The 15,845-nt window shown below is 45.7% G+C and overlaps 1 protein-coding gene across 3 annotated transcripts in view; it reads right to left on the bottom strand.

The window, feature by feature from the left end:
• The window catches only part of LOC106610255 (coronin-2B), a 53,361-nt gene that overhangs the window by 10,843 nt on the left and 26,673 nt on the right, over positions 1 to 15,845 (bottom strand). For all 3 annotated transcript variants that reach the window (XM_082978447.1, XM_082978449.1, XM_082978448.1), the window contains exons 2-6: positions 9,058 to 9,258; positions 6,633 to 6,749; positions 5,987 to 6,136; positions 1,957 to 2,136; positions 1,201 to 1,317 (exon numbers count right to left, since the gene is read on the bottom strand). In XM_082978447.1, coding sequence (XP_082834573.1) covers positions 1,201 to 1,317; positions 1,957 to 2,136; positions 5,987 to 6,136; positions 6,633 to 6,749; positions 9,058 to 9,258 — 765 coding nt within the window. The remainder of the gene's footprint in view (positions 1 to 1,200; positions 1,318 to 1,956; positions 2,137 to 5,986; positions 6,137 to 6,632; positions 6,750 to 9,057; positions 9,259 to 15,845) is intronic.

Below are 15,845 nucleotides of genomic sequence, written 5' to 3'. Positions count from 1 at the left end.
AGATACTATTTGTGTTTGGGGATTTTGCATGAAAGGGTCCCGCAGGATTTCTATTGTGAGATACACCCATTTGGCACCAGAGGGAGCCGTTCTTTGATCACAATAAGATGAAGTCACAACTAATTGACACTGATCTAAGGTCAGTTTTGAATTTGCCCCCCTGAATTGGGGAAGTAAGCTGTTCCTAGCCCAGTTCCTCAGGGTCAGCCTCTACCAAAGTAAGATGAAGTTGCTCCTACACACTGCTCTAAGGTCAGTTTTACATATCCTTAATGGTTGATATCAGCGATTGTGGGTGAGACAGCTACTCCTAACAGTGTGGTTGTGTACCTGGTCCCAGAGAGCCATCTGTCAACATGTAAACTGACCCCAGATCTGTGCCTAAGGGCAGCCTCTATCAGTAGTGTGGTTGTGTACCTGGTCCCAGAGAGCCATCTGTCAACATGTAAACTGACCCCAGATCTGTGCCTAAGGGCAGCCTCTATCAGTAGTGTGGTTGTGTACCTGGTCCCAGAGAGCCATCTGTCAACATGTAAACTGACCCCAGATCTGTGCCTAAGGGCAGCCTCTATCAGTAGTGTGGTTGTGTACCTGGTCCCAGAGAGCCATCTGTCAACATGTAAACTGACCCCAGATCTGTGCCTAAGGGCAGCCTCTATCAGTAGTGTGGTTGTGTACCTGGTCCCAGAGAGCCATCTGTCAACATGTAAACTGACCCCAGATCTGTGCCTAAGGGCAGCCTCTATCAGTAGTGTGGTTGTGTACCTGGTCCCAGAGAGCCATCTGTCAACATGTAAACTGACCCCAGATCTGTGCCTAAGGGCAGCCTCTATCAGTAGTGTGGTTGTGTACCTGGTCCCAGAGAGCCATCTGTCAACATGTAAACTGACCCCAGATCTGTGCCTAAGGGCAGCCTCTATCAGTAGTGTGGTTGTGTACCTGGTCCCAGAGAGCCATCTGTCAACATGTAAACTGACCCCAGATCTGTGCCTAAGGGCAGCCTCTATCAGTAGTGTGGTTGTGTACCTGGTCCCAGAGAGCCATCTGTCAACATGTAAACTGACCCCAGATCTGTGCCTAAGGGCAGCCTCTATCAGTAGTGTGGTTGTGTACCTGGTCCCAGAGAGCCATCTGTCAACATGTAAACTGACCCCAGATCTGTGCCTAAGGGCAGCCTCTATCAGTAGTGTGGTTGTGTACCTGGTCCCAGAGAGCCATCTGTCTGTGGTTCCAGCGGGAGCTGCCGGTGGACAGCAGCATCTTGAGGTTCCCCAGGAACAGCACCTTGCTGGCTTTGTGGTTCTTACAGTTGGCCTCCTGAAAAAAACACAGCAGGAAACAAACAAAAAACTAAAAAGGTCTATGAGAAGAGGTTTATTTCGAAATGTTTTATTGAGTCTATATTTAACCAGATTGGTCAGAGATGAAATGATAATTTGAAGCAATGCCCTGGTCAGGAAGACACATGGGTGGATAGACAACCCTACAGAGTTGTTTTAACTAATGTATTCACATTACATCACAGTATGTGAGATGTTATGGGTATCATGCTCCTGGGGTTTCAGTACTTTCAGAAGTAAACAGTCTATTGGCGTCTGTATAAATATTTTAAACGTCAGCACATCGTGTCTGCACAAATAGGTCCTTGCAATATCACTGTGTCACTATCTGCACATTGCCACGTCAGCTGGTTTGAGGGGCGGAGGGGAGAGTGAGAACAGAGAGAACATGAGTCATGGGGTGGCTGGGTGGGGAGGTGTCAGTTTTGTCTGTGTGGTGCTGGAGGGGCGCGGAGGGGCACAGGACAAGGAGAGAAGGAGAATCCTAAGTACCATGTTGATATAAATAGTAATTCAATCACTGTCACCGAGGACAATGGCATTATGACAAAAAAATGGAATACTTGCATACAACTACAGACAAACACACAAACCCAGCAGCCCCACCCGTACAGACCTGTAGCAGGTTCCCAGTGCGTGGCTCTAGAACTCTGATCTTCTTGTCCTTGCAGGACGTGGCCAGCCTGCTGCCATCTGTATTGAAGGACATGGAGAGCACCACGTCAGTGTGGTGGCTGATGGTCCGCACCGGGTTCTTTATCACCGCCTCAGGGCTGTCCAGGTTCCAGATCATCACCTGGGGAAGGACACACACACATGTTATGAAATCAGATACTGAAAGTACAAACAGATTGACAAAGGATTTTCAATTCTGTAACTCGACAGGCGAGCAGGGTGTGTGTGTGAGGTCCCGGGTGGCGCAGCGGTCTAAGGCACTGCATCTCAGTGCTTGAGGCGTCACTACAGACCCTGGTTCGATTCCAGGTTGTATGACAACCGGCCGTGATTGGGAGTCCCATAGGGCGACGCACAATTGGACCGGGGTAGGCTGCCTTTGAAAATAAGAATTTGTTCTTAACTGACTTGCCTAGTTAAATAAAGGTCAAATGTGTGTGTTTTAATTTGTTTCCACCTAGGGCTGTGGTGGTCATAAAATTTTGTCAGCCGGTGATTGTGAAGCAAATAACTGCCGGTGTCACGGTAATTGACCACTGATAGAGACCTTTGGAACATCTACATTTTATAAAGTCTAATAAATCCATGTAATATAGCCTACACCATCACAATAAATCCATTATTTATTTTAGACAGATCTAAAGAAATATGATATGAAGAAAATGTTGTCTATTTCAGAAGAACAGAATAGCATACTCTGAGTTTTCCTTATGTTAGCCCCTGATCTGGCTATGCCAAATAGCTGTGGGCTACACTAATTCACTTAGCAGACAACATTTGCTTCGAATACGGTGGCATTATTTTATAGTATGAAGAATACAATTGAACATAGCTGAATAAAACAAAAAGGATATTTTCTCCATGCGATTTGAGGGAGTGCGCGCATGCGGCTATTCTGTGATGAGCGGTTAACAAAGAAACAGGTACTCCTACATGCTTAATTTAGAGTTATTTATGTCATATGTGATACAAAGGTTGGGATATATGTTTAGATTTTCAAAACATTCTAAGGCTGCATGATGCGACTAACGATGATTTGAAAAAAGTCACATTAAAGGCATGAGCTCTGCTTTGTTTTTTGCGCAGGCTGTACATACTTCATCAGTCTCTCATTCACAATTTGACAAGCACTTGATAATGCCTCGAATTTTCCGGCTGCATCCCGTTTGTGTGGCCGTAATGCCCCCTAAAAAAATCCATGCCTTTTACCGCCAGTGGCCTTTGTGCACTTGGGCTGAATATAATAATTATAATTCCCTCCTCCCAGCTGCGTGCCGAAGCACCTCTCACTCACATGGCTCTCCGTCACGTGATTGGGTCTTTCTCACAGGCTACAAGTGAAGACTGATACATCTTGGACGCAACTGCGTGTGCTACTATCCAATTCCAAGGTGCATATTGAAGATATTGGGAGATCTGTCCAAATTTACTTTTTGTCAGCCAACACGATGAGTAGGCCTAAAGATCAGCAAAAGCACTAGCCTATTTCAATCTACTATCCCCCATAGTACACAAGTTGACCTATTCTATTCTGTGCGAGAAATAAATATTCTAAACATAGTCTGGGACAGTTGTAGGATGCGATAGATCCCAAATTAATACAACCACTAGCATCAAAAAAACTGTTCTAAGCAATGAGCCTGATGCAATAGATGATAACGTTTATCTTAAAAAGTTGATAAACTATTAAACTATTTCTTCACATTATAAGCACAGCAACGCACACATGGCAGTAGGCTGTAAGCGCAAATGTTCCATGAGCAGGAAAACGCCATTCTCAAAAGTGACCACAAATGCAATTATGCACGTAATGCTTTTATTATAAAGGTGCATTTTTATGGTGAAAAGTGGATTAATGAGCTTCATTTGCATTGATGTCTGAGTGATTAGAGGAACAATAGAGTGCTGAGTACCAGGCAGTTAGCAAGTTTGGTAGGCTACTACTGACCATCAGCAGCATCAGAGCTTGGAGAAGCATAATTACCATGACTAAACGGTCACATGGAATTTGACAGCCGTCATGACTCGTGATCGCCGGTGTGGCGGTAAAACGGTCACCGTAACAGCCCTATTTCCACCACATTTTACTTGCATTCTTATACTGTAAATTCCTACATGGGCATCTAATATTCAAGTACTGAGGAGCTCAACAGATTGCCAAGGCATCTTTAAAGGTCAACAAAGAGCAATGTTCATGTGTGGCAGATAGACAGTGATCGATTTGGGCTCTGGTCCAAGGCACTGCATCTCAGTTCTAAAGGCGTCACTACAGACTCTGGTTCGATTCCAGGCTGTATCATAACCAGGTGTGATAGGGAGTCCCATAGGGCGGCGCACAATTGGCCAAGCGTCGTTAGGGTTTGGCCGGGGTAGGCCGCCATTGTAAATAAGAATTTGTTCTTAACTGACTTGCCAAGTTAAATAAAGCTTAAATAAAATAAAAATCGTGATGCTTACTGTTGCACTTTGCCAAGCAGATTAAGCTGCAGTAGAATGTGGTGACCCGTTTGGCTGCATTTCAACATTGATAGATTATTCCTGCCAACGATATTTCCTGGTTAGCTCTCACTATTCTGTATATGTGGGATATATTACATTGAGTGTGTCTGAGTATCTGTATGCAAGTGTGTGTGAGCAGGAGTAGCTGTGAGAGTATATGGGTCTGAGTGTGTGTGTGTGTGTGTGACTTTTTCACATTTTGTTGAGTTACAATGATTCAAATGGATTTGTCATTTTTTGTCAACGATCTACACAAAATACTTGAATGTCAAAGTGGAAGAAAAATTCTAACATTTTATGTTATTAATGGAAAATAAAACACTAATATATTTTGATTAGATAAGTATTCAACCCCCTGAATCACCTTTGGCAGCTATTACAGCTGTGAGCCTTTCTGGGTAAGTCTCTAAGAGCTTTGCACACCTGGATCGTACAATATTTCCCTATTATACTTTTTAAAATTCTTCAAGCTCTGTCAAGTTGGTTGTTAATCATTGCTAGACAGCCATTTTCAAGTCTTGCCATAGATTTTCAAGCCCATTGAAGTCAAAACTGTAACTAGGCCACTCAAGAACATTCAATGTTGTCTTTGTAAACTCCAGTGTATAGTTGGCCTTGCGTTTAGGTTATTGACCTGCTGAAAGGTGTATTTGTCTCTCAGTGGCAGTTGGAAGGCAGACTGAATCAGGTTTTCCTCTTGAACTTTGCCTGTGCTTAGCTCTATCCCTTTTCTTTTTATCAAAACAAATTCCCTTTCCGATGACAAGCATACCCACAACATGCAGCCACCACTATGCTTGAAAGTATGAAGAGTGGTACTCAGTAATGTGCTGTGTTGGATTTTCTCCAAACATAATGCTTTGAATTCAGGACAAAAAGTACATTTCTTTGCCACATTTTTTGCAATATTACTTTAGTGCCTTATTGCAAACAGAATACATGTTTTGGAATATTTGTTATTCTGTACAGGCTTCCTTCTTTTCACTCTGTCATTTAGGTTAGTGTTATGGAGTAACTACAATGTTGATCCATCCTCAGTTTTCTCCTATCACAGCCATTTAACTGGTTGAAATCTCTGAGCGGTTTCCTTCCTCTCCGTCAACTGAGTTAGGAAGGACACCTGTATCTTTGTAGTGACTGGGTGTATTGATACACCATCCAAAGTACCAATCTACCAATAGGTGCCATTTTTTGCGAAGGCATTGAAAAACCTTCCTGGTTTTTGAATACTTATTGAGTCAAGACATTTCAGCATTTCATTTTTTATTAATTTGTAAAAATGTCTAAAAACACAATTCCACTTTGACATTATGGGGTATTGTGTGTAGATCAGTGACACAAAATCTCCATTGAATCCATTTTAAATTCAGGCTGTAACACAACAAAATGTGAAAAAAGTCAAGAGGTGTGAATACTTTCTGAAGGCACTGTATACATAAGCTTGTGTATCTGAGGGTTAGTGTGTGTGTTACCTGGTAGTCATAGCCAGTGCTGAAGAGCACATTGTTGGCAGTAGGGTGCCACTCGATGAGGCCCACCCTGCGGCTGTGACCCTGCAACTCCTTCCACGGCACCGTCAGGTTCTTCAGCACACCATGGGGAGGGATGTCCCACACCTTCACCTGTTAGAGCAACACACACACACACACACACACACACACACACACACACACACACACACACACACACACACACACACACACACACACACACACACACACACACACACACACACACACACACACACACGAAATACACATAGACACAGATACACATGCACACACAAGGACACACATAAAAAGTTACATACACACAATTCAAAGCTAACCATTGGCTAGAACCAACTCACATAGCCAAACTGAAAGGTGAGGAATTGGAGACTGACCAGAGGCTAATTCATAACACACCAAGAAGAGTTGTAACTCTCAAACATGTTACAGGTGGTAGTACAGGTCAGGACTCCAGACAGCTATTACCTAGGCCCTCCAGTTATCTTTGACTGTTTAATAGATGTTGCTCTAACCCCAGTTGGCTACTTAGTCAGTGGTATGAAATGAATGGAAAAGTGATTTTATGTGTGTGTGTGTGTGTGTGTGTGTGTGTGTGTACACTACTGACCGTGGAGTCCTCTGAGCAGGATGCTATACAGAAGTCGTTGAAGGGGTTCCATTTGATGTCCAGTACGTTACCTCTGTGGCCTGACACTTTGGGGTGAAGGGGGTCCACCTTCCCTGTCTGAAAAACGCAGACAGACAGACAGACAGACAGACAGACAGACAGACAGACAGACAGACAGACAGACAGACAGACAGACAGACAGACAGACAGACAGACAGACAGACAGACAGACAGACAGACAGACAGACAGACAGACAGACAGACAGACAGACAGACAGGGGGCAATAGAGCATTACATCAGGCCTCACACTCCTGCCCTGAAATCAGTGTGTGTTTGCAAGATTCCTAGGAGCCATGGGGTCAGGAGAAGGTGGAGCTAGAGTCTGAGGTTTGATATTATTCATCATTACATCAGGTAGAAATGTGTAGGCTGGATACAGACTATACATCAAAAGATAAGGACTAATATTGAAGGTAAACAGGGGAAATCGCAAGATAAAATGTATATTCATTACTCGAAGAAACCGATCAACAAATATCCAGTATTCAAAGTCAGGGACAGAATTTGCCCAGGTAAACATGATGTAATCGGCATGCCAGCCATGAAAGAACCAAGTCTGACTCCTCTTTACAAGTCAGGACAGGCAGCCTACCTCAGCATACTGAATGACAACCTCACTACAGAGCTAACCAGCAAGTCTCTGCAAGGCGGCATAGCAAGCCCTTCACCTGCCTGAAGACAATTGAGCAATAGGCAATGACAGTAAGGAATAGTTCACGAATAATTAACTTCAATACCCTAGCTGGCTAACATGATGGCAAAGGTGGTACATAAAGAAATGATTTAAGAAAGAGTGTAAAAACAGTTTTAAAAGCCAACCTTATTGATATGTTTTATTCTTTAGATGTCTGTCAACTCAGGAACTTCCTGAATAGATCTAGACATAATGTATCAAGATCAGCAACTTATGACAGAGGTGAGCATGTTGAGCAATGCTGGGGCGTGTTCACTATTCACCATTGTTTTTAACACAACATGTCTCTATTACACAATCCTTTTGGTATCAATCTGATTTGCATCAGACAATTCAAGAAGTTTAAGAATGCAGTAATCCAGGCCTGTCTTAGTCAGACTTACAATAACTCAAGTCTTATTCAGGCTCCCCTCACTAATGAGTCTGAAAAGAACCACTCACAGGAGTGTTGTGACAGATGACTGACAACACACATACACACACACACACACTGCATGACATCATTGGTGTCCAGGAGGAGCATGGTGTGTGTGTGTGTGTGTGTGTGTGTGTGTGTGTGTGTGTGTGTGTGTGTGTGTGTGTGTGTGTGTGTGTGTGTGTGTGTGTGTGTGTGTGTGTGTGTGTGTGTGTGTGTGTGTGTGTGTGTAGGCAAGGTGTGTTTGGGATAGGGGGGTGAGCCCTGAAACTAAATGAATGACTCAGTCTAAGAACATGCTATCAGAGAGAGAGATGGGTCATAGATGTATTAGATTATAGGGACCGGACGGTGTGTGTGTGTCGAGGTGGGGGGGGGACAACTCCTTGCGACGGGTGGAGGGGGACATAGGTGAGTTATGTCATTCCTGAGTCCCCATGTAACTCCTGTCGGAGCCAAGAAGAGGAGTATGATAAATTCAGAGAGAGACCCCTTCAAGAAGAAAGCGGGAAAAAAGAAGGGAAAAGACAGGAAAAAAGGAAGAGGGAAATGAGGGAGCGGTGGATCGAGAGCCTTTCTGATGAATCACTGCAAGGTCCTTGATAAATGAAAGCCTGTAAATTCAGCTGATGTTCAGGTGAAGAGGTCTGGAGGTGCTATAGCCGTACAGGGAGTTGAAAGAGAAAGCCAAGTTCAGTGGAGAGATCAACGCAATGCCTCCACTGATAAGAGGCTATACATAATAAGGACATCTTTATATACATCATTTACGAGTCAGATTGATTATTGGTATCTAGACAGCAAAGGGAAGGAGGGAGAAAGAGTTTGTGGAGGGGTAACAAAATAAAGATGACAGGCGTTTTAGGAGGGAAAGTTATGGGTGAGACAGTTTAACTTTCCCTGCATTTTCTTTCTGTCTTTTTTCCCCGGTCTTTGGCTCGGGCGCTGTTTGAAGTGAATCCCCCCCCCCCAAAACATCAGCCTTAGCAACAGACTACAGAGGGCTTGGAGGGATACCTCAAAATGAAAAGTCAAAGCTAAAACCAGTAATATAACGCAGCAGGGCATCTCATACAATATGTCCAGAATCCCTCAAATACTCACTAATTCACCAACAATGACATCACCATGTAGGTAGACGTTAGGGTCATACATTCTGATCCCAGACCTGTGGTTATGAAAAACTTCTACCTCGATGAGAGAGAGAGATTTCACATCTATTTCTAAAAAAAAGCAAAGGTGGGCGGAGACTCACGTGATGGACAGAGAGGACCAGGAAGGCTCCACCCCCGGCGCACTCTGTGATGACGGCAATGAAACGCGGGTTGACGGCGCAGAAGTGGTTGTCGTGGACGCTCCGCGTGATGGGCACGCCATCGTAGCAGTTCTCCTTGGTGGCGGCCTTACCGAACACGTGGCGGAACTTGGAGCTGCGATACTGAGGACGCCATGTCATCTAGGATGGAGAGAGCAAGAGAATATATAGAATCCTGTTTTTTGGATCAACATCATACATTACTACACAAACACATTAGGCAGAGCGGGAGACAAGGCAGAGGAGGGGAGAAGTAGGGAGAGAGAGATGGAGGAGGGGAGAAGGAGGGAGAGGGAGGAGAGGAGGAGAGAGAGGAAGAAGGGTCAATGAAGGAGAATTGCCTGTTCATCAAAGTTAATTTAATGGTGCCTTTAACAAAGTTGTTGACTGTTGGCCACGCGTACAACAAAACACAGATGCAGAACTAGATATATGCCTTAAAGAGACAGCACTTCAGCCCAATCTTACCGGAGTGTGAGAGATCCATCTATGTCAACCAGACTTTTAAAAAAAACATCTCCGAAAAGCAGGCCACCACATAACAGTTATTACAATCAAAATGGCAAGCTGCCCACTTCAATTGACATTCTGCACAGTGACAGGATAGATGGACCTATTGTAAAGCTGCACCCTAACACTGTCAACCACCACGGGGGATTGGAACCGTTTAGTAAAGTGAAGAGCAAGATAATCACTATTAGACCTCCCCCCAAACCGTAAGCCTCATGTTAGTCCATCCGCCTCTCTTCAGCCTGCACTACAGGATCCTATCCATTAGGGAAAACGTTTTAAAACGTTTTTCAACGGGAAGCTAAAAAGAGTGTTTCTTGATGGACCAGGAAGTCCCTCCCTGTTTCAGTCTGTTTTAGTGCCTGTTAAAGCCAACCCGGCACTCCAGCTAGTGGATAAGTCATCTGTGTGAATGCTAGGCTAAGTGCCTGTGTGGAAGAACATCTGGGACCCAGCCTGGCTAGCCAATATGTCTGTCTGCCTGCATGTCTATTACTGCTGCATGGTCATTATTTATGAATTAGAGGAGAGGCTGGTGGACCTGAGGTTACAGTACAGTAACAGTACAGGACCAAAACAGTGAGCAGATGAAGTTGCCCCTATAGACGCTGATCATAGGTCAGTGTTTCCCTCAAATGGTCAAGGTATGATGAGAGTAAACCGTCGCTGGTTCGAAACCCGTGCTGACTAGGTGAGAAATCTGCCGGCGTGGCCGTGAGCAAGGCACTTAACCCTAATTGCTCTGGATAAGAGCATCTGCTAAATTACTAAAATGTAAATAGGAGTAGTATGTAGTGGCTCCTCAAACACTGGTCTAAGGTCAGTTTAGCATTTTTAGGTTTGCTGGGGGTAAACTGATCCTAGATCTGTGCCTAAAGGCAACCGCTATCTGGAGCCCAAAGGATATGGGCTGTTGTGTCACCTGGAAATGACCTATGGCTTCATGACATCATCCCTCTCTGTGTTTGGATGGAAGTGAGTTTTTTCTGGCGATGCAGATGGTGTCAGTAAAAATATATAAGGCAACGAGGAAAACAGAGTGACGTCATTGTGGGGGGGGAAGAGGTAAAAATAACACACTGGGAGCCAGGCAGGCCAGTGGTTGGTTGGTGCGGGTGTGGCTTTAGTGGTGGTGGTTGGTTGGCCTCAACAGAAGCAGAGAAGGGGAGAGAGAGAGTGGTAAAGAGAGAGAGATGGGCAAGAGAGGGAAAGAAGGTGAGAGAAAAAGAGGAAAGAAAGAAAGAAAGAAAGAAGGAGAAGAGAGAGGGGGGAGAGAGAGAGAGAGAGGGGGGGAAAGGGTGGAGAGGGGAGAGAGGCGAGAGGGGGAAGGGGGGGGGGGGTAGGAACAGAAAGAGAGGGACACTCCGAGAGATAGAGAAAAAGAAAGCGAGAAACAGGGATTAAGATTTCCCATCCTTCAGCTCATCTCAGTCTGTCTGTGTGTGTTTCTACTGAATGTGATTTCACAACCTTTTGCTTTGTAAGACTGTATTTATATTAAAAGATAAATGGAAAATATGTTGTGCTTGAGCGTAAAGCGTGGACCTATCGTCTTCTACCCCCGGGGTGAGCGTTTAGAGCGCCGTGCGGTCACGCCCGAATGTTCTCTACCTGACGAGAGCTTCGTTAACCTTTTCAGGTGAGTGACTGAACCCAACCAGCCGTGGGACACAGATGGCTCTCACTGATAATGCCATATCCCTGCAGCTGCACCGCCAACAGCTAGCTGCCTAGATGAACTACACTAGTGGAAATAATGCATTGAGACTGCTGACAAATGTTTTTACCTCAAATGAACAAAAGCCAACACACAATCCCAAACAGTGAAATATCTCAATGCATGTCAAGACAGAAAGCAGGAATGTGTCTACCAGGTCCTATGTGTAGGCGTTCATATTTACTCCAACACAACGGTCCTATCAGACTGGGCCTATCTTCTCTCAGCTCTTGCTCTGGGCAACATCTGTGTCCTCAAAAGAAAGAGAAAGCAACAGCCAACAGCCATATCCCATCCCTGTCAGTAGCAGTCAGAGACAGCAGCTCTCTGCTACCCCTCAGTAGGAGCCTGTTGGGTGTAGCTGATAGTGTCAGCCTACTGCCTGTCAGTAGCAGTCAGAGACAGCAGCTCTCTACTACCCCTCAGTAGGAGCCTGTTGGGTGTAGCTGATAGTGTCAGCCTACTGCCTGTCAGTAGCAGTCAGAGACAGCAGCTCTCTGCTACCCCTCAGTAGGAGCCTGTTGGGTGTAGCTGATAGTGTCAGCCTACTGCCTGTCAGTAGCAGTCAGAGACAGCAGCTCTCTACTACCCCTCAGTAGGAGCCTGTTGGGTGTAGCTGATAGTGTCAGCCTACTGCCTGTCAGTAGTAGTCAGAGACAGCAGCTCTCTGCTACCCCTCAGTAGGAGCCTGTTGGGTGTAGCTGATAGTGTCAGCCTACTGCCTGTCAGTAGTAGTCAGAGACAGCAGCTCTCTACTACCCCTCAGTAGGAGCCTGTTGGGTGTAGCTGATAGTGTCAGCCTACTGCCTGTCAGTAGCAGTCAGAGACAGCAGCTCTCTACTACCCCTCAGTAGGAGCCTGTTGGGTGTAGCTGATAGTGTCAGCCTACTGCCTGTCAGTAGCAGTCAGAGACAGCAGCTCTCTACTACCCCTCAGTAGGAGCCTGTTGGGTGTAGCTGATAGTGTCAGCCTACTGCCTGTCAGTAGCAGTCAGAGACAGCAGCTCTCTACTACCCCTCAGTAGGAGCCTGTTGGGTGTAGCTGATAGTGTCAGCCTACTGCCTGTCAGTAGCAGTCAGAGACAGCAGCTCTCTACTACCCCTCAGTAGGAGCCTGTTGGGTGTAGCTGATAGTGTCAGCCTACTGCCTGTCAGTAGCAGTCAGAGACAGCAGCTCTCTACTACCCCTCAGTAGGAGCCTGTTGGGCGTAGCTGATAGTGTCAGCCTACTGCCTGTCAGTAGCAGTCAGAGACAGCAGCTCTCTACTACCCCTCAGTAGGAGCCTGTTGGGTCGTAGCTGATAGTGTCAGCCTACTGCCTGTCAGTAGCAGTCAGAGACAGCAGCTCTCTACTACCCCTCAGTAGGAGCCTGTTGGGCGTAGCTGATAGTGTCAGCCTACTGCCTGTCAGTAGCAGTCAGAGACAGCAGCTCTCTACTACCCCTCAGTAGGAGCCTGTTGGGTGTAGCTGATAGTGTCAGCCTACTGCCTGTCAGTAGCAGTCAGAGACAGCAGCTCTCTACTACCCCTCAGTAGGAGCCTGTTGGGTGTAGCTGATAGTGTCAGCCTACTGCCTGTCAGTAGCAGTCAGAGACAGCAGCTCTCTACTACCCCTCAGTAGGAGCCTGTTGGGTGTAGCTGATAGTGTCTGCCTACTGCCTGTCAGTAGCAGTCAGAGACAGCAGCTCTCTACTACCCCTCAGTAGGAGCCTGTTGGGTGTAGCTGATAGTGTCAGCCTACTGCCTGTCAGTAGCAGTCAGAGACAGCAGCTCTCTACTACCCCTCAGTAGGAGCCTGTTGGGTGTAGCTGATAGTGTCAGCCTACTGCCTGTCAGTTTCGAGCCAATGAGAACAGGCTTGATGGGCCCTGTTGGAATGGATGATGGCACGTTGATCATTGGTTGGCTCTGGGTGGTGTTCATAAGTGCACGCAACGGAAGAAAACAGAGTAAAAACAGGGAGCTGGACTTATCCAATAAAATCACCAGTTTTTGTTTTCCGTTGCACAACGTTTCGCTACAGTATTCCCTTATGAACACGACCCAGCTCCAACAAGGCTCTCTCCATTGGTTCAGCCGTAGAGAGCCGAGTTGACATCGTTCTGCTCCGAGTCTCTCTATTTGAATGTGTGTCTTTCCTCGCTTCCAGTCATTAACCCAAATACATAGAACCTGATCATTATCTCTCAACCCTCTGCTTCTCTCCAAACCCACCTGCCTCTGTTCTTCTACAGAGGGAACACAATGACCTGAACAACTTCGCAGTGAGGGGCTTGAAAATGGCAATCTCAAAAGCTGCGTTTGAAATGGCAGCCTAAATGATTTATTTAACGAGGAAAAGCCCATTGAGACCCAGTCTCTTTTTCGAGGGAGACCTGGCCAAGAAGGCAGCAACAATCAATACATAACAGAATTAAAACATACAACAATATAATTCAACATGATCCAGCCTAAAAAAAGCATTTAAACTCCTCTGTAACAGAGTCTACCATCAGATATGTTTCAATTAATTCAGTGGCACTAACATATCTAGATGAAGCTGTGGATTGTAGACTATTCCATGCCTCTGGTGGACAAGACGAGAAGGCAGTCTTGCCTAATAAGAGTGCTTTACTATATACAATATATAGGCCTGGACAAAAGTAGTGCACTATAAAGGGAATAGGGTGCCATTTCAGACACAGACAAAGTGTGACAAGCCTCCAAGAGGAGAAGAAAAAACCCACCCTTTTCCCATAAATCCAGCCTGTAGTCATAGACTTCAAATGCAGAGTTAAGTAGTGAGAGAAAGTGACAGTTCCATGTTGTGCTTTAACAGCAGGTAGGTACACAGCTTGGCTGCATGGTGGGGGCCGTCTGAACAAGGAAATGATGACGAGTACAGATGATTCTATTTTTAACCCTGTCATCTTGCTGATCAAAAGTCTTCCACTGCTCCAAAAATGTTAAATATGTCTGTATAGCACATTGTAAAGGCTGGATATCTCTTGCAGTATAACGGAGAGCAAGGTACATAAGATATAGAGCTAGCTCTATCAGTTGGACTGTAGAACATCTATTTTTGTCAACAGAGGGCTATAACCAATGACTCACAACTTCATATGGTAAAAGGATGCTGTAAAAACCACTGTGAAACGCATCACAAAGACAAATGTAGAAGACCAATCTCAAGTTGCATTTTTCACGTCTTTCATATTTCAGTGGCTTTCAACCATCTGTTCTTTAATCCTGTGAGAGCTGGGTGCGTTAGCGTCTCACCCCAGTCACCTTGGTGTGTTCAGGACTCTCCACAGCCCCATGAGCCCTGGTCAAAAGTAGTGCACTAAATAGGGAATGGGGTGATATTTGGGACGCATCTCTAGCTTTCCACAGGACAACATGTCAAAGTTCAGAGCCAGGACGAGGGCAAAGTTCACATGCATTGACACTAATCCGGACGCTTATAAGAAATCCTGCTATGCCCTCAGACAAACCATCAAACAGGCAAAGTGTCAATACAGGACAAATGTCTTTATTGCTAAATGTTATGCTCGCTTCAAGGCAAGCAACACTGAAGTATGCATGAGAGCACCAGCTGTTCCGGATGACTGTGTGATTACGCTTTCTATAGCCGATGTGAGCAAGACCTTTAAACAGGTCAAAATTCACAAGGCTGCGGGGCCAGACGGATTACCAGGGCGTGTACCCAGAGCATGCACGGACCAACTGGGAACTCCCTCACAGCCAAACTACAACTCCCTCAAACTACAACTCCCTCACAGCCAAACTACAACTCCCTCACAGCCAAACTACAACTCCCTCACAGCCAAACTACAACTCCCTCTGCCCCCTCACAACCAAACTACAACTTCCTCCACCACCCTCACAGCCAAACTACAACTCCCTCTGCCCCCTTCACAACCAAACTACAAATCTCTCACCTTTACTTCAACCTAATGTCTTGTCTTATGTTTATATGGTTTAGGAGAATATGTAACTATTAAACGATCTGTCCACTGATGCTTCCACTATGAGAGCCTGTGAGAGGGGGAGTAGTGGAGGTGGGGGTAAGGTGGGGGAAGAGGGCGAGTCGGGGTAGTTGAGGAGGGGGTAAGGTGAGTGAGGAAGGGGGAGACAGAGTGAGGGCTGTTGCCGGGTCGCCTGCCGTGTTTTGTAAGCGCTCAAAGGGAAACACGAGCCAGGGAATGTCCAGGTCTGTGTGTGTGTCTACGTTCCCGTCTGACATGACATGGTACTCAGACGACAGCCGAGCTACAGGTTTTCTCCCTGGAAGAGAAGGCCATGCAGCCCAGGTAACACAATAACAGCCCAACACTATAGAATGTACATGGAAAACAGGAATATACTATAGAAGGAGATGCCTTGACGGGACGAGTGGTGTGTGTGTGTGTGTAGTTTGAGCTTGTGGAGGACTTGCAGCAGGTGAAATGTTATACTAGAGAGAGAGAGAGCCTGGGCCTTGCAGCACTATCAATGGGAAAACTCCCACTACAGGACAATGT

Source organism: Salmo salar, chromosome 08 (assembly GCF_965601325.2).
Source record: "Salmo salar chromosome 08, fSalSal1, whole genome shotgun sequence".
In the NCBI taxonomy this organism is placed as follows: domain Eukaryota; kingdom Metazoa; phylum Chordata; class Actinopteri; order Salmoniformes; family Salmonidae; genus Salmo; species Salmo salar.
Note: the sequence above shows the minus strand (reverse complement) of the source record. Positions and strands in the feature narration are given on the sequence as shown.